Raw genomic sequence first — 19,390 nt, forward strand, 5'->3', positions numbered from 1 at the left:
TTTTGAGGCCTTATGTATGCTCGAAGAGCCATCAGGTGTGAGAGTAGAATAAAGTCAGTTTAGTTACAGAATTCTAGATTGGAACTCACTTTCCCACAGAATCTTGTGGGCACTGCTCCATTATCTCGTCTTCCTGACTTCAACCTGTGAATTCGATTGGCTTTCCCTCTGTACTTCTAGAGGCTTTCATGACCCTCTTTATCCTTAGTTTTTCACTTACTGTAACAAACCCATGGTGTAATCGCTTTTTATTTCCATGAACTCTTTTCTATTCTCCAAATGTTCCTTTTATATAGTTCCTCTTGCTATTGTTTGTTTGCTTCCTATGCTATTTCCTTGATATCTCTTGGTATCAGGCTCTCATTCCTCAACTATCTGGCTGCTCATTTCTACCTAAGTATATGAGGTAGTAAAAAGATATCTGGGCAGGGCACGATGGCTCAGGACTGTAATCCCAGCATATTGGGAGGTCGAGACGCGTGGATCCCAAGGCCAGGAGTTCCAGAGCAGCCTGGCCAACAAAGTAAAACCCCATCTCTACTAAGAATACAAAAAACTAGCTGGGCATGGTGGTAAGTGCCTGCAGTCCCAGCTACTTGGGAGACTGAGGCAGAAGAATTGCTTGAACCTCAGAGGCAGAGATTGTAGTGAGCTGAGATCATGCCACTGCACTCCAGATTGGACGACAAAGCAAGACTCCATCTTAAAAAAAAGACGTCTGTGAAGTCTGGGTATAAACAAAAGAAAAAAAATCATGTCTGAAAGATCTGTTCAGTGGGCACTGGTGGGATTAACTGAAGGGTACCTGGGAGATGAACCAGCTTTTAAAAAAATACCAACAAGGCTGGGCACAATGGCTCACATCTGTAATACCAGCACTTTGGGAGGCCAAGATGGGCAGATCACCAGAGGTCAGGAATTCAAGACTAGCCTGGCCAATATAGCGAAACCCGGTCTCTACTAAAAGTACAAAAATTAGCCAGGCCACAGCTAAAAAAAAAAAAAAAAAAAAAAACTCCAGGCATGGCAGCATACACCTATAGTCCTAGCTACTCAGGAGAACGAGCCAGGAGAATCACGTGAACCCTGGAGGCGGAGGTTGCAGTGATCATGCCACTGCACCCCAGCCTAAGTGACAGGCTCTGTCTCAAAAAACAAAAACCAAACATATTATTTGTACATATATATTGGGTACTGGTGATATTGATACATGCATTCAATGTATGATGATCTCATCAGGGTACTTAGTATATCTATCACCTTGAATATTTATTATTTCTTTTTTTTTTTTCCAGACAGGGTCTCAGTCTGTCACCCAGGCTTGAGTGAAGTGGTATGATCACAGCTCACTGCAGCCTCAAACTCCTGGGCTCAAGCAATCCACCCACCTCAGCCTCCCAAGTATCTGAGACCACAGGTGCAAGCCACCATGCCTGGCTGCTTTTTAAAAATTTGTAGTAGAGTCAGGGTCTCACCATGTTGCCCAGGATGGTCTGGAACTCCTGGGCTCAAGTGATCCACTGCGCTCGGCCTATCATTTATTTGTGTTGGGAACATTTCATTATCTTTTCTTCTAGCTCTTTTGAAATATACAACATATCACCCTACTGTGCTATCGAACTCCAGAACTTATTCCTTCTATCACATTGTATGTTTGTACCCATTAACCAACCACTCTTCATACGCCCTTTCCCATAACTATCATTCTACAGGCCCAAGGTTAGCTTTTTTAGCTCCTACGTATGAGTGAGAAAATACATTATCTATATTTTGGAGCCCGGCTTATTTCACTTTACATAAATATCCCCTAGTTCCATCCACATTGCTGCAAATGACAGGATTTCATTTTGTTAATGGCTGAATAGTATCCCATTGTATGTGTACATATAAATATAATGTATTTTATCAGTTTATCTACTGATGGACACTTAGGCTAACTCCATACCTCAGCTGTTGTGAACACTACTGCAATAAACATGGGAGTGCTGATATCCTTTTGATACACTGATTTCTTTTCCTTTGGATAAATACCACTAGAGGGATTGCTGGATCATATGGTAATTGTATTTTTAGTCTTGAGAAACTTCCATAATGTTTCCATAATGGCTATACTAATTTACATTCCACCAACAGTGTATAAGAGTTCCCTTTTCCCTTTTCTTTGCATCCTAGTTACATGTTATTGTCTTTTTGATAATAGCCATGCTGACTGGGAGAAGATGGTACCTCACTGTGATTTTGATTTGCATTTCCCTGATGATGAATGATGCTGAACATCTTTCATACAACTATTGTCCACTTGTATGTCTTCTTCTGAGAAATGTCTATTCAGATCCTTTGCCAGCTTTTTAATGAGATTATATTTTCTCCCATTCTACAGGTTGTCCCTACAACTCTGATTATTTCCTTTGCTGTGCAGAAGCTTTTTAGTTTAATATAGTCCATTTGTTTATTTTTGGTTTTGTTCCCTGTGCTTTTGAGGTCTTTGCCAAAATCTCTGTCAAGACCAATGTTTGAAAGCATTTCCCCCCATATTTAATTCTACAATTTCATAGTTTCAAGGTCTTACATTTAAGTCTTTAATCCATTTTGATTTTTTTTTTTTTTTTTTCTGAGATGGAGTCTAGCTCTGTCGTCCAGGCTGGAGGGCAGTGGCGGAATCTCAGCTCACTGCAAACTCCGCCTCCTGGGTTTAAGCAATTCTACTGCCTCAGCCTCCCAAGTAGCTAGGATAACAGATGTTCACTACCATGCCCAGCTATTTTTTGTATTTTTAGTAAAGACGGAGTTTCAGCATGTTGGCCAGGGTGGTTTCAATCTCCCGACCTTGTGATCCGCCTGCCTTGGCCTCCACAGTGCTGGAATTACAGGCATAAGCCACCTTGTCCTGTCTTGAGTTGATTTTTATATATAGTGAGAGACAGAGGTCTAGTCTCATTTTTCTGCATATGGATATCCAGTTTCCCCAGCATCATTTATTGAAGAAGGTATCCTTTCCTCAATGTATGTTCTTGGTGCCTTTGTAATAAATCATTTGGCTGTAAATACATGAAATTATTTTGGGTTTCTTTATTCTGTTCCATTATCCTATGTTTTATACCAATACCATGCTGTTTAGGTTACCATAGCTTTGTAGTATATTTTGAAGCCAGGTATCATGATGTCTCCAGCTTTGTTCTTTTTGCTGATAATTGATTTGGCTATTCATGGTCTTTTCTGGTTCGACATGAATTTTTTTTTTTTCTGAGACGAAGTTGCACTCTTGCTGCCCAGTCTGGAGTGCAATGGTGCAACCTCAGCTCACTACAACCTCTATCTCCTGGGTTCAAGCAATTCTCCTGTTTCAGCCTCTCAAGTAGCTAGGATTACAGGCATGTGCCACCACGCCTGCCTAATTTTGTATTTTTAGTAGAGATGGGGTTTCTCCATGTTGATCAGGCTCATCTTGAACTCCCAACTTCAGGCAATCTGCCTGCCTCAGCCTCCCAAAGTGCTTGGATTACAGGTGTGAGCCACTGCGCCCAGCCTCCATATAAATTTTGAGAATTTTTTTTTTTTTTTTGAGATGGAATTTCACTGTTGCAAGTGCAGTACAGTGGTGCGATCTCAGCTCACTGCAACCTCTGCCTCCCGGGTTCAAGCAATTTTTCTGCCTCAGCCTCCCAAGTAGCTGGGATTACAGGTGCATGCCACCATGCCTGGCTAATTTTTGTATTTTTAGTAGAGATGGGGTTTCACCATGTTGTGACCCACCTGCCTCGGCCTCCCAAAGTGCTGAGATTACAGGTGAGTCATTGCGCCCAGCCCTTCAATTTCTTACATTAGTGTTTTGTAGTTTTCCTTGTGGAGGTCTTTCACCTTCTTGGTTAAATTTATTCCTAGGTATCTAATCTTATTATTTTGGTAGCTATTATCATCAGAATTGCTTTCTTGATTTCTTTTTCTTTTTTGAGATGTACTCTCTCTGTCATCAGGCTGGAGAGTGCAGTGGTGCGATCTCGGCTCACTGCAACCTCCACCTGCCAGATTCAAGCAATTCTGCCTTGGCCTCCCCTAGTAACTGGGATTACAGGTGAGCGCTGCCATGCGTGGTTAATTTTTGTAATTTTAATTAGAGATGAGGTTTTGCCATGTTGGTCAGGCTGGTCAGGAACTCCTGCCTTCAAGTGACCCACCTGCCTCAGCCCCTGCCAAAGTGTTGGGATTATAGGAGTGAGCTACTGTGCCCAGCCACTTTCTTGGTTTCTTTTCCAGCTAGTTCCTTATTGGTACAGAGTAATGCTAATTTTTATATGTTGATTTTTGTTAGGCGAACATGATAACCACTACACTACAGAAACTCGCTTTGTACACTGATTTTTGTATCCTACAATTTTACTGAATGTTTATCAGTTGTTATAAGAGTGTTCTGGTAGAGTCTTTAAGTTTTTCTACATATATAAGATCATGTTGGCCCAGCATGGTGGCTTACACCTGTAAGCCTAGCATTTTGGGAGACCCAGGTGGGCGGATCACTTGAGGCCAGGAGTTGGAGACCAGCCTGGCCAATATGGCAAAACCCAGTCTCTAGTAAAAAAGTAGCTGGGCGTTGTGGCGTGTGCCAATAGTCCTAGCTACTTGGGAGGCTGAGGCATGAGAATTGCTTGAACCCAGGAAGTGGTGGCTGCAGTGAGCTGAGATCGTGACATTGCACTCCAGCCTGGGCAACAGAGAGACTCTGTTTCAAAAACAAAACAAAACAAAACAAAACAAAACAGTCATCTGCAAAGAGAGACCATTCGACTTGCTCTTTTCCAATTTTGCATGCTTTTACTGTTTCTTTGTCTATTAAGATAATCATATTATTTTTGTCCTTCATTCTGCTGATGTGATATATTGATTTGTATATGTTGAACCATCCTTGCATCCCTATGATGCAAGAAATCCAACTTGATCATACAGAACCAGATTTTTTACATCCATTGGTTATTTTCTTGACTCGGCTAGTTTCCCAGGAGAGAAATCCCTTCCCATCCAGAGGGTAATGGGCTGCCCAAATTTGAGCAAAGGGCTGGGAGGTGGTCTTCTATTTGGTTTAGGCTTCGTTCCCACCTTTCTAGTTTAATTTTTGCAAGTGTGGAAACACATAATTCTGAGTGCCCATCTGAGGTCCAGGTGGGGATGGTAAGTGACAAGGATGAGACGGATAGGGAGCTGTCCAACTGCTTCTTACACGGTTTTGCAAAGAAGTATCGTGTTATCTTGTTTTTAGGCTCACACCTCATTCTCACCTTCAGAGGTACCTGGGCCTCTAATTTGTGTGTGCCTGTCTGGTGCACTGCAATTCGACTTGGCTTTGCTTCTTGTTGACCTCCTCCATCAGCAGGCTGACATTTATTTCAGCTTCCTCAGGTTAGCTTCTCAAGTTTTTGTAGCTATCGTTCCCTCCTTTCTATGATCTTTTAAGACAAACAATGTATTCCACCTTAACAACATGTGGAAGCTTTTTTCAAGGTTAAAAGTAAAAGCACTGTACACTAACGCTCCAATATGTAAAATTCCACCTCCTTCTAACACCTAACCAGCAGATTCCTAAAATGAATTCATCTTTACCTTGCATGACATCATCCATTGCAGCATAATCTGCAATTGGTTCATCAGCCTAGAAAACAAATGAAGACAATTCAAAACCACAAGGGAGTGGGAGTCTGAAATTGGAAGTATGGCCCATGATTCAAATACTGATATTGCTATAAGAGACAAACAAACTGTTCCAGCAGAGAACTCAATTCGAGCCACAGCCAGTGGTGTCCAGGTTTAACAGTGGATGCCCCGTTGGCTATGGGTCTAGAATCAACACCTCAGAAATGGTATACTGTGTGTGAGAAGAGGAAAGGCAGGGGAGACTGTTTTCCCACTCTTAAAGACCCATTTAGACATGGAAATATTTAGACCCCCTGGGGTTACTAAAGACTGATTTAACCAACGTGAGTTAAGCCACTGGTAGTGGCAGTGCAGGGTAGAAATAAAGTTAGACTGGTACTCTCAGAATACCAATTATGTTAAAATTTTAATTTTGTCCCACTTCAGCAAGAACAAGATACCTATTTCCTTTTTAGGAGGAAGCTTATGTCTGAGCTTATGATGAGGTTAGCTGCAAGGATAACAAGGCCAATGACCAGTACAGACTCTAGCTGCCCATGTGAAGTACAAACGCTTCAACAATACAGGCTGTTTCTAGGATTTTAGACAGGATCATTAGGATCTAGCAACTCAGCGTGGTTTCAAAACCATGTCACAGAACCTACAGTTCCAGGAAACGCAGAACGTTAAACAGAGGGAGGGGGTAGGTGGTGGAAAGAGGGGTGTGTGTGCATGGATGGGGTAGGTATGGGTCTGCCTCATCATTCCAGGGCCTGACTTTATCACACCAGAATTGGGGCTCCAGAGTTTGAAAAGCACACATTTTGACAGTTCAAAATAAAAAACATGACCAATTATTCTACCACACGATGTGGTGGTATTTGGCATAGTAAGGATTCTTTTGGCCAAAAAGAAACAAAAGAGACAATGGGAAGTGACTAGGCCTTTAGGGAGGGTACAAATTGGGCAAATGAGGCTGGTTCAATGCCTTTTTCTTCTTTTTTGAGACGGAGTCTCACTCTGTCACCTAGGCTGGAGTGCAGTGGTGCTATCTCAGCTCACTGCAACCTCAACCTCCCAGGTTCAAGCAATTCTCCTGTCTTAGCCTCCTGAGTAGCTGGGACTACAGATGCACGCCACCGTGCCCAGCTAATTTTTTTGTATTTTTAGAGACGGGGTTTTACCATGTTGGCCAGGCTGCTCCGCAACTCTGGACCTCAGGTGATCCACTCGCCTCGGCCTCTCAAAGTGCTGGGATTACAGGCATGAGCCACTGCACCGAGCCTCAATGACTTTTCGTTGACAATGTCTTAGAAGCCCCTACTTTCTAAATCATCTTCCACATCTACTAAATCCAAAACCAATTTCCATACCCAAGACAAGAACCCCATTAAGTTGTGTATTTTGACTGCTGCGATGGAGCCTTGTGTTTTACCCTTGTTTCCTACCTTGGCTGGCTAGTACTTTTGAACCAAAAGGAAAAGAGGAGATGCTTCAATACTATGAAGTATGGTTAAGTAATTCTGCTGAACTGGAAGTTAGGGAAAAGGTTAGGGAGGAGGTCGATCTACTTTTAACAAAAACTATGAAAATCTCAGCAGAGATAGATTTTAAAGTATAAAATAAGTTACTATTCACACTGGTCACAAGTCTATCTTGTACCTTTTTATTATTATTTTTTTGGTGGGGCAGCATTTCAAATTAAGTTGCAAACATCAGTATCATTAGTGTGGTGTTAAGAACAGATCCATCTAGTCAAAAAAAAGGAAAAAAAAAAAAAAAAGGGCGGGGGGTGAAGGGCATTGGGGAAGGGACACCACAGAAACTTGGTGACCTGAGACCAGATCACTCAGCTTTTCCCCTTGAAATGACAGTCAATCCTCAGTGCTCAGAGGGCCACAACCCAACATGACTCCCTTCCTTCCAGTCTGAGGGGAATGGAAACTAGGTTGGTATCTGGAGAAGAACCGGGGCACTTATGACAGAAAATCAAACAGGAAAAATCAGGTGTGGGGCTTAGCAGTTGCTGAGTGTGATTTATACGACTGCCCTGCCCTACTAGGGAACAGGAAATCCCACAAAGGCATAGAAACTGAACTAGGTGATCCAGGAAAGGCTAAGAAAAGCCTTCACTTTCACCTTCTCAGGATACAAGCAGTTGCTGATGTTGTGGCATTAACAGCACCTACTGTAACACATAAGAACCAGATCTGATGATGTTCTGACCTCCTCTAAGTCTCTTGGGGCTCAGCCAGAGCTGGGCTGAGCTGCAAAAACTCACAGCAGTCATTTACCACTACCCTCTGCTGAAGACCCAAGACATCCTTTAACCACCATTTCACACAGTTTACACACACTTATGTAACATTTAAAACCTTGAGGCTAAGGAGCTGTTTGCTTACCTTTAATAAAATGACAGATTCAGGAATGACGCCAAGGGTGCCTAGGGTGGCACAGTCATCACTTAAAATCTTTCCATCAATCGACAAATTCTGGTCAAAAGGAGCAACTGAAAATGCATGCATGATCTGTGCCAATATAAAAGAGACAAAGTCCGTATAATGCAAAATACTGAGACTTATACCCTATTTGAATAAATTATGCACAGATTCTTAAAACACAAACAAAAAGGCTTCAGAGTACAAAACCACTATTGCTTACAGTCAACCTACTTATACTCCCACTGAGGCTATCATCCCCCGACGAATCTGGAAACATCCTTAGGAGGTCTGGTAGCATACTGGGAAACAATTATATACATAGATGTATTTGTTCCTTACCATACCAGCTTTCCAAGGGTGGAGGTGTGGGGAAATAAAATGAGTAAAAAGTGGGGCTGGGCTGATGGCTACTCTGAGGCTTGGGCAAGATCATCACTCTCACACCACCATTCCCAGGCCCCATACCCTTTCATAAACAAGTCAAGTCAAAATCCTTTCTTTTCTTTTTTGTTGGGACAGGGTCTCATCTGTCACCCAGGCTGGAGTGCAGTGGTGCAATCATGGCTCACTGCAGCCTTGATCCTCCCACCTAAGCCTCCTGAGTAGCTGGGACTACACATGTGTACCACCATGTCTGGCTGATTTTTAATTTTTTTGTAGACATGAAGTCTTGCTACGTTGCCCAGGCTGGTCTCAAACTCTTAGAATCAAGCAATCCTCCTGTCTCAGCCACCCAAAGTGCAGGGACTGCCACTGGACCTGACCCAAAATTCTTTCTTAAAACCATCTTTAAATTCTCTCTTTTGTTCCTATTCCTTTAGCAAATGGCCTGGGGTATATAATTCAGCCCTTAGAACTGTCACATATTCTTAGATTGAGACTTGTCTCTAGGAAACAAAATATGAATTTCTGAAGGGTAGGGACCATATGCCCCACCCTAGTTCTGGCTAGGTGTTAAAAATTAAATACATTCCAGGATGAGTGTGGTGGCTCATGCATGTAATCCCAGCACTTTTGGAGACCAAGGTGGGCAGATCACCTGAGGTCAGGAGCTCAAGACCAGCCTGGCCAACATGGTGAAACCCTATCTCTACTAAAAATACAAAAATTAGCTGGGTACGGTGGCACACGCCTGTGGTCCCACGTACTTGGGAGGCTAACGCGGGAGAATCGCTTGAACCTGGGAAGCAGATGTTGCAGTGAGCCAAGATTGCACCACTGCACTTCAGCCAGGGCAACAAAGCAAGACATTGTCTCAAAAAATAAATAAATAAATAAAAATAAACAAACACATTCTGAAATACTGGTATACATAATATTTAAATGTTTCTATAAATTCAGAAAGGTTCGTTTTTTAAATTTTATCATTTCTGGGTGCTGTTTACCTCTGAAGAGTAAGCGTAAGTTGGGCTAGAGGCAAACACAGGTAATCTTCAAAAACACTGTTTCAATTCTTAACTTGGTAGAGAGTATTCACTTTAGTATGCTTTTTAACTTACCCATAAAATGTATTCTATTACGTGTATCTTATATTATGCCAACATCCATATGTCATGAGAAAACCATTCTGCCCTTTCCTGCACTCTACTCTTTGGATGTGGAAAGACAAAAGGAGCCTCACAAATCAACCCTGAACTGTGTGTGTAACAGGGCCCAAGAGCTTGACAGGCCAGGGTGCTGGAGACCAGAAAAGTGATTTTAATGATGGCACCAAAGACAAATAAGAACAAGGATAACAGCACTGGCCCCTTCCCTAACTGCTGAGACAGAATCTTACCTGATTTCTCAAAAGAATAACAGCACCAGATGACCTAAGCAGAGATCGGTGGCTAGCAGTGAAAAGTACACTGGCATCATCAATGGTCTTCATGAAGCAATAAGCAGGAAGTACCGACAGGGCAGTTCTATGAAAGCCAGCTCAGCATGCAAACATGAAGCAGGGGCATATCCAGCCCTACAGCAGCAAATGTTCTGCAACCATGACGATCAAGCAGAGCTACAGTGGATGTGTATAATATCACAGCTGCTAGATGGTAGAAATGCTTCTTTATGCCCTTAAATGCTAAGTGCTTTTGTACTACCCTATGAAACTGGACAAGTATCTCTAGATAGAAGTGCCACAACTGAGGTGCTGACGTTAACACATTATATTCTGAGAAGGAACAAGGACATTGAGATGATGCCAACAACTGATGAAGCATTTATTAAAAAGGTACCATGTGTCAACTACTGTTTTAGATGCTGATAATATAAAAGTGAGTAATCCCACCCTGGAGGGGTTCCCAGGAGTGAGGTCAAATCAAAGTTGTGAGGATGGCAGCAGAAGGTATGTGCAGGATCTAGGGAGCACTGGGGGACAGTCTGTTCCATGAAAGGGGCCAAGATAGGTTTCACAGAAGAGGCACTATGAAAGATGATAGGAGATGGAACAGGCCAACCAAGGCAGGGAGGCCTATGGGAAAATAATCCATAAACTCTAAGTGCTAGGAGAATGCCTGAGTATAAAGAACATGATAGAGTCTGCATTAACAAGCAGGCGTGGCATTCCTGGTCTATGGAGTGTAACAGGAACCATGAAAACCCTGTTGCTATCAGGGAGGGGCTCTCCTCTGCTTGCGATGGTGGGTGGGGCTGAAATAAGAAAATACAGAAGCAATCGCCTCAGCTGCCAGCCATTTCACTTCTGTGCCAAAATGTTCTACTTTCTCAGGCAGGCACTACCACCCACCCACTAAAGATCTATCTTTGGGAAAATGAAATAATACAATTAAACACTGTACATCTTTTGAGAAAGGAGATGAACAACTTGTACTTCATTAACTTCATGCAATCAAAGGTAGATGAATTAGTAATTAGACACAGCAAGCTTTGAAAGGTTTCAAGCAACTATATATGGTAGATATGTCTAGAAACAAACACTTAAAGATTTGCAAAGGCTGTTATCCTATTAACTAAGAAATGCAGTATCCCCAGAGGAAAGGCTCCATCAAACACTAAAACATGAATTACATGCCTTAAGAAAATCACCCACCACCACCACTGAGGATCACGTTCATGCCCACCACAAACTCCAGTGCTATCCAGGCTACCAGGCAAATAGGCTCATATCTAGTTGAAGTTTTACAAGTAACCATGACTATGTAGCAAGAGGAAGTGACATTTCACTGCCCCTTCTTTCACTCTGGTCTGCAGTGGTTCCTGAAGCAAGAGTGGGAGATGAGAGAGCCATTTAAGAAGAGCACATCTGGGGGCTGTGTGAACAGCTGCTGTCTTCTAGCCGCTCATTCATGCAGGTAACATGCTCTCATATAGAAGGGTATTTCTGCTGACTTTTGGTTTATTCTTTAAAATGGTAGTCCATAATAAAAGCAGCACAGACTTTAAAAAATATCTTTATGCACAGGGGTTCTTTTTGTAATTTAAAGGTTTTTAATGTTCGAGGTTTCCCAATGACAGGCAGAAAGCTGGTGATAGAAACAGGGTTTCTTAGATGTAAAAGGTACAATAACAGAGTAAAGATATTATGCCAACATGCTTATTTTCAGAGCCACGAGTTCAACCAAGGGAAATACTGTTGTCAGGACAATCTGGAACACATAACACCCTCAAAGGAAGCCTGTACTTTTGCCTCAATTACAATGATAAATATCAACAACAAGAAAAATGTGTAACCAGTAAACTATGCCACATAAAAGTAGCAAAGAAGGAAATCTGGTCAACTTTTTGGATATCCATCAGCGACTGAAACAGATTAGGGGCCAGATTTTTTCGTGGACATCTTGAATTTATCAGTTCCTTCTGCCTAGGATTTGAGATTTACCACTGGAATGCTCATTTATAGTACTTCAGTATTGATACCAAGAAATAACAATATCATTAAACTATTTCATAATGTCTGCATTACAGCCACCGAACTGATCTGTAAAGCTAATGCATGATTTCAGGCGGGGATGGGGATGGACAGGGCATCAACTAAAATGAATCTTTGTACAATTTTGAAAACATCACTGCACAAAGAAAGGTAAAGATAACTTTAAAACTCTATCAAATAGACTTGTCTGCCACCAAAAACACTGTGACAGCCTAGTGAATAAGCAATCACTAATTGCTAATAATAAACTGCCTTTTATCTCCCATTAAATTTCACAGTAGTTCCTGGTAACAGGCTCCAATACCTATTAAGTGGTCAAAGAAAACCATACAGCACAATAAAGTGAGAGAACAGCTATCCTGGCACAACCTCAACATGTGACGAATTAAATGGTTCCTAATGTTTCTCATTATTGGAAAGCCACGCAGAACCGGCCCACATTTCCAGAATCAAAATTCACTTTCATCTTCATAAAACAATTTTTAGCTATTTTGAAAACTTTAAGTCTTTTGGAAAAACACATACACACACATATATAAATATAGGTAGAAAGCAGGAATTCATGAAGGCCCTCTTAAGTCCAGAGCAAACTTGAACAAATATTTTCCTCACCTGAATTTTCAATTCTTTTAATGTCTGGTTAGCAGAAACGAGAAGTGCCTTCTCACCACGAACTTTTCTATGTCGCATACTTCGGCGAATAACTTGCTTTTGATAGGCTATATAATTTTGATGGGATATCTTTTGCCGCTTTGTTCCACCATTGCTCTATAATGAAGATTGAAAATGAAGAAAGCACTGAAATTACCCAGTGTGATCCTTGCTCATTAAGTTTTTTAGGCCAACAAAAGCTATTTACTTATTGGTCCCTTAAACATGTGAAATTCAATGTGAACAATGAGTAGAGACTAGTGAGACTTTCTTAGCAGGCTCACATATAATTGATGAAAGAAAAGAATGAGTAACACACACCTCTAATTGCAGGTAAGCAGTTTAAATGTTTGTTACAAGAGACATTTAAGGTTTGGCAAGGGGGCTCAGACCTATAATCCCAAGAGTTCAAGACCAGCCTGGGCAACATATTAAGACCCATCTTGACCAAAAATTAGCCAGGCATGGTGGCATGAGCCTGTAGTCCCAGCTACTTGGAGGCTGAGGCAGGAGGATCACTTGAGCCCAATAGTTCCAGGCTGCAGTGAGCTACAATTGCACCACTGTACTCCACTCTAGTGACAGAATGAGACTCCGTCTCTTTTATAAAAAAGAAAAAGGAGAGAGATGACATTTAAAATCAAAATGATTAAATCTGACCTTAAATCAGAAAAATATAATTAACAAAAAAACTTCAGGATTACAAAATTTAGTTCATAAACAACCTGAACTCTAAATATATTCTTCTCTTTTTGAGAATGACATGGAAACTAAGTATAAACTGCTGCGAATTAAAAAATATAGAACTTTAATTAAAAAAATTAAACTCAACTAAAAACAAGACTGTATCACTTGTCCTAATGGCAAATATAAAGTCTCATTCATAAAATATTCTTGCAAAAATGTTAAACCTGGATGTAATCAAACATTTACACACATCTTTCAATTTACAGAAATTGAAATATAGGGGATACGTAAATAAAATAAGTAACATAAGGAAGCAATCAGCCAAATACAGAACATGGGACAATCTAAAAGAAATCAAATTGGTCCAAGTTCAATGTCAAGATGGGAAAGAGCTGGGTGCAGTGGCTCACACCTGTAATCCCAGCACTTTAGGAGGTCAAGGTGGGCAGAGCACCTGAGGTCAGGAGTTCGAGACCAGGCTGACCAACATGGAGAAACTTCATCTCTATTAAAAATACAAAATTAGCTGGGTATGGTGGCAAATGCCTGTCATCTCAGCTACCTGGGAGGCAGAGGCAGGAGAATCGCTTGAACCCAGGAGGCAGAGGTTGCAGTGAGTTGAGATTGTGCCATTACACTTGAGCCTGGGCAACAAGAGCAAAACTCTTGTCTTAAAAAAAAAAAGAAGAGAAAGAAAGGGGGTGGAGAGGCAAAGTAACTGTTCCAAATTCTAAGTCTAAAGTGATACAAACGGCACATATCCTGAATATATACTGGTCTGAGGGGGAAAAAATGTTCAAGACATATCTGAGGATGGGTATTATAAGACAGTAGGGAGCTTTCGTTAGTTTTCTTATTTATGAGCACATTATTAGTATTATGTAGGACACTGTCTTTATTTTTCGAGGGGAAATGTCATGATGGCCATGACTACCTAACGGTGCTGTAAAAAGGATGCACACGGGTGTGCATGATACATGCGGTACTAGTCAAACAAACAAAAAAAACACAGATGAAGACCAAATGTCCTTCTACAGTACTCCTATAAATCCCTCATCAAGAGGTTAACAGTCGAGAGTCTGCCTTTTTTTTTTTTTTTTTTTTTTTTTTTAACCAAATGTGGTGGTGGTGGCCAGCGGGGTTGGGTGGGAGGTGCGGGGGAGATTCTTCTGCTAACCAGGCTAGGGAATAAAAGAAGCAGGAATTTTAAGGAAATCTTTTCCTCTGGTTTAATTAAAATCTGGATGAGGTAACCTCAAGGCCCTGGCTCTGGTTTCCACAGTTGTCACTGAGTGTCAGCTGCGCATAAGCAGAGTGGTTTAGCAGTCATTACGGACACAGATGCCACATATTCATTACTCACGGGCTCCACGGTTTACAAAGCAGAAGGTGATCAGGACCCAAACACAGAAGAGCATTTGTTCAGGGTGCTGACCACTGGTGAGACACTGCCTGAGACTAATTAAGCTCTAGCCCTGAATCTACAGAGGCAACTGGGTGATTCTAAGATTCACAAGAAAAAAGTTAAGTGCATGTGTGGGTTAAAAAAATAAAATGAAAGTTGATGAAACATTTTTCTCAATCTCGACTGCTCAAAGAAAAGGTCAAATTGAACCAAAATTCTACAATCAGGAATATAAGGAAAAATATCTACATCAACATATAATTTTATTTTAGAAGTACAAAACACAATCAAAAAACAAAACCCTGAGCATCAAACAAGATAGATTTTTTAATAACTCTGATTTTAAATGGGTCTAAAGGCTTTTCCTGGAATTATTTCTTTCTTAATCTGGAGAATTTAAATCCAACTTAACTGACAATAAAAAACAGCCCACTGGTTTTAGAAGGCTTTCAATTACCTAAGTGATACCCAATACTGAGTATATTGTTAACCTAAATTTTTAGATGAAGTCAAAGGAACTGGGTTGATCTAGCTTAGAGAAAACAGGAAAGGGGATTTGTTTATCTCCACTATGGACAAGCAGAATTGCATCATTTTTTATTACAGGGATTTAAAGCAGCAATTACAGAAGCTACCTATGTACTGAGATATCTATGTGATGAGGAGGGTGACATTTTGAAAATGCTGAATATTTTTCAGGGGCTATCTATTCTTTCCCAAAGAGGAAGGTTACACTTGAGAATTTTTTGGGAGCCAAAAATTTTTTGTGAGAACAAAATGTGAAACACTCTAGAGTATTACAACATCCAAACAAGGAGAAGGAAGACAGAAGAAAACTATAAAGTATAAAAAATAATTACAGTATAAAAAGCAACATTCCCCAACATTCTCTATCGTATTTATAAATGTGAAATCTGTTGTCATCCACAACTGAGCAGAGTGATTCCACATCCACTTTGAAAAAATTGCTGTGGTCATGACCACAATGAATAAAAGTAGACATTCAAAATAAGTTCACTTTCTAAAATCTAAGTCACTTGAAAATGTAGACGGTTTTTCTAAACATCTCTTAGGGTAAAAACCAAAGCTTGAAATAACAGAAACTAAAGACAGTAAGAACATCATGTCAAGTTTAACAAACCAGTTTACAAAGTTAACCAGAGAACAGAGAATTAGTGACAAAAGGCAATAAATGATTTGATTCCAAACTGATTATTAATCCACAGTACTAATGATAATAACTAAAACATATGGTACTACCAGCCAAACAGACAAAAGAGAACGGAGTCCTGAATCAGAATGGATATGTACGCCCATACACCCACATGCATGTGCACGCGCGCATGCGCACGCGCATACACACACGCGCACGCGCATACACACACACACACACACACTCTCTCTCTCTCTCTCTCTCTCTCTCTCTCACATTTTTTCCTTTTAAGACAGAGTCTCACTCTGTCGCCCAGGCTGCAGTGCAGTGGCATAATCTTGGCCCACTTAAACCTCTGCCTCCCGGGTTCAAGCAATTCTCCTGCCTGCGCCTCCCGAGTACCTAGGATTACCGCCCTGCACCACCATGCTTGGCTAATTTTTATATTTTTAGCAGAGACAGGGTTTCACTATGTTGGCCAGGTTGGTGTCGAACACCTGACCTCAAGTGATCCGCCCACCTTCGCCTCCCAAACTGCTGTTATTACAGGAGTGAGCCACTGTGCCCGGCCACACACACACTTTTAATATTATTGACTAAAAAGCAAACAATCTAGTTTGTACAAATGTTGCTTGAAAGATGGCTTCTATAGACCACAGAGATGGGGACATGAAAACAGAGTTGACAACAGGGTAAAGAAGAGCAGCAAAGTCACGTCTGCAAACTCTTGTCAAGACATATTAGTACTGAGTTGACTAATACGTCTCGACAAGAGTTTGCAGATGTGATTTTGCTGCCCTTCTTTTTCCTGTTCCTTACCCCAAGGAACACAAGACATATATATGTACACCAAGTTTAGTAAGGGTATCACTTATAGAAAAATACTGCCTTTAAACTGAAAACCTGCATTCTCATAAAGTGTACAGATTTGGTTAGCACTGAAGCAAAGGTTCCCCCAGTGTTGACTGACTGAAATACAGATTGGGAAGGACAAGAGTGGCTGAGCATTGTCACAAACTGCATGATTTTGCTTCTTCATAGGTGTTTTGAGGTTATTTTATGAGCTCCAATAAGCCATGGAAAACAAATGCTGATATCTCTTCAGTTGGGAAACCACAAGTAACATTTACTTCGGGGACACCAAGACTCAAATCAAGAGGGCTTTTCAGACTCTCTTAATCCATGTTAAAAATGAAGTAACAGTATCAGTGTGCAGATAGCCCAACAAGCCCAGATATCGCTGCTCTGTCACAGATGCAGCAGATGGTTATTATAACACTTTTATTCTTTCAGGGAGAACACTACCCATAATTTCACTACAGTATTTTAGTAGTAAAGACAGAAAACAAACATCTCATCTGTTAAAAATAAAACTTTAACTACAGTAGAAAATCCATGAGTTTGGCCGGGCGCGGTGGCTCAAGCCTGTAATCCCAGCACTGTGGGAGGCCGAGGCGGGTGGATCACGAGGTCAAGAGATCGAGACCATCCTGGTCAACATGGTGAAACCCTGTCTCTACTAAAAATACAGAAAATTAGCTGGGCATGGTGGCGCGTGCCTGTAATCCCAGCGACTCAGGGGGCTGAGGCAGGAGAATTGCCTGAACCCAGGAGACGGAGGGTGCGGGGAGCTGAGATCGCGCCATTGCACTCCAGCCTGGGTAATAAGAGCGAAACTCCGTCTCCCAAAAAAAAAAAAAAAAAAAAAGAAAATCCATGAATTTAAAGTACAAAATATCCTGCAACGTGGGGGTCTGACGTTTTGAGAAGCTGAAACTTATCTCCACCTACATTAACCATATTCCCACATGATTTCCTGTTCTCAAAAGACAATTTTTGAGACGGTGGCTAACATTTGTAATACTTTGTACTTTGGGAGGCCGAGGCAGCCTGGCCAACATGGTGAAACCCCGTCTCTATACTAAAGATACAACAACTTAGTCGGGTGTGGTGGCGTGTGCCTGTGATGTCAGCTACTTGGAGGCTGAGGCAGGAAAATCTTGAACCCAGGAAGCAGAGGTTGCAGTGAGCTGAGATCGCACCACTGCATTCCAGCCTGGGCAACAGGGCGAGACTCTGTCTAAAATAAAAAAAATAAATAAAAAGACAATCTTCTAAATTTTCACCATGAATACGCAGAATATATTCAAGCCAACCAAATAAGAAAATTCTAACAGAAAACAGTCGAAACATTTTTTTTTTTTTTTTAATTTATTTTATCTGAGACAGGGTCTCTCACTGCTCATAGCTCACTACAGCCTGGAACTCCTGGGCCCAAGCGATCCTCCCGCCTCAGCCTCTGGAGTAGCTGGGACTACAGGCACATGCCACCATGCCCAGCTAGTTTCTTATTTCCTGTAGAGATGGGATCTTGCTATATTGCCCAGATTGGCCTCAAACTCCTGGCCTCAAGTGATCTTCCGGCCTTGGCCTCCTGAAGGGCTGCAATTTCAAGTGTGAGCCACCACACCCAGCCCAGAAAACAGTTCATCTTAGAAGAATCTAAAGTGTGCTACAATGAAAAATGAAAGACTAATGCATCAGCTGATCTGATAATCTGATTAACATCTTAATTAGAGACTTTACATACTCCATTATTAAGGTTATTATTTGTAATGAGAATATTTGAGTTAAATAAGTTTTTCATAAAGATTCTGACTAAGCAACAAACCAAGATATGTGTCTTGTTTGTTTGTTTGTTTTGAGATGCAGTCTTGCTTTGTTACCCAGGTTGTAGTGCAATGGCACAACCTCAGCTCACTGCAACCTCTGCCTCCCGGGTTCAAGCAATTCTCCTGCCTCAGCCTCCCAAGCAGCTGGGATTACGGGCATGTGCCACCACATCTGGCTAATTTTTTTGTGTTTTTAGTAGAGATGGGGTTTTACCATGTTGGCCAGACTGGTGTCAAACTCCTGACCTCAGGCAATCCACCCACCTCGGCCTCCCAAACTGCTGGGATTACAGGCGTGAGCCACTGTGCCCAGCCTTGATATGTGTCTTGTTTTAGACTTCTTTCTCAGCTAAAAATTTAATCATTACATTGTATTTTAGCCTTTTTAAACTTAATAGCAAGAACTATATTCATTCTGGAATCATGTGGTCCATGGCTTTTCATGAGAAATCAGGACAGCTGTAGCATGCCACCAAAACTAAGGAAAGAGAAAGGAAAGACAAGGATGGGAGCTAAGAATGAATATCCCATATAGGGTACAGAGAAATGCCCAGGGGCTTCGAATAGCTGCTCTATGAGAACAGCAGAAAGTAAAACAATGAAAAGCAGCTTCAACTCGTACTTGATTGAAGTCTGGATCTTTTTCTCCATCTGGTTTAGCTTCTTCCTTGTCCTCCTCTGTTTCAGAACTACTCACGTTCAGCTCTGGAGCCGAATCCTTCATCACCTGAATGTGCCAGGACAACAAAGAGAAGTAGGTCAGACCCTAGGAAGGCATGCTATGGAGGATGTGGGGGCTGGGACAGGCAACCTTTATCAAGGGGAGGAACACTTAACATGGTAGGACTATAGACTGGAGAGCAGATGAAGAATTAAGCCTTCTTGGTT

At 41.4% G+C, this 19,390-nt stretch overlaps 1 protein-coding gene across 10 annotated transcripts in view; it reads right to left on the reverse strand.

Annotated features, from left to right (window-relative positions):
* USP48 (ubiquitin specific peptidase 48) overlaps window positions 1-19,390 on the reverse strand; it is a 101,189-nt gene that overhangs the window by 3,574 nt on the left and 78,225 nt on the right. For 8 of the 10 annotated variants that reach the window (XM_032300695.1, XM_032300701.1, XM_032300700.1 and 5 more), the window contains 4 exons: window positions 19,125-19,229; window positions 12,547-12,702; window positions 8,025-8,150; window positions 5,593-5,641 (listed from right to left, as the gene is read on the reverse strand). In XM_032300695.1, the coding sequence (XP_032156586.1) occupies window positions 5,593-5,641; window positions 8,025-8,150; window positions 12,547-12,702; window positions 19,125-19,229 (436 nt within the window). Of the gene's footprint in view, window positions 1-5,270; window positions 5,439-5,592; window positions 5,642-8,024; window positions 8,151-12,546; window positions 12,703-19,124; window positions 19,230-19,390 lie in introns of all 10 variants that reach the window. The other 2 variants (XR_004275854.1, XM_032300697.1) reach the window with 2 other exon arrangements.

Source organism: Sapajus apella, unplaced genomic scaffold, assembly GCF_009761245.1.
Source record: "Sapajus apella isolate SASKATOON/1434 unplaced genomic scaffold, GSC_monkey_1.0 scaffold43, whole genome shotgun sequence".
In the NCBI taxonomy this organism is placed as follows: domain Eukaryota; kingdom Metazoa; phylum Chordata; class Mammalia; order Primates; family Cebidae; genus Sapajus; species Sapajus apella.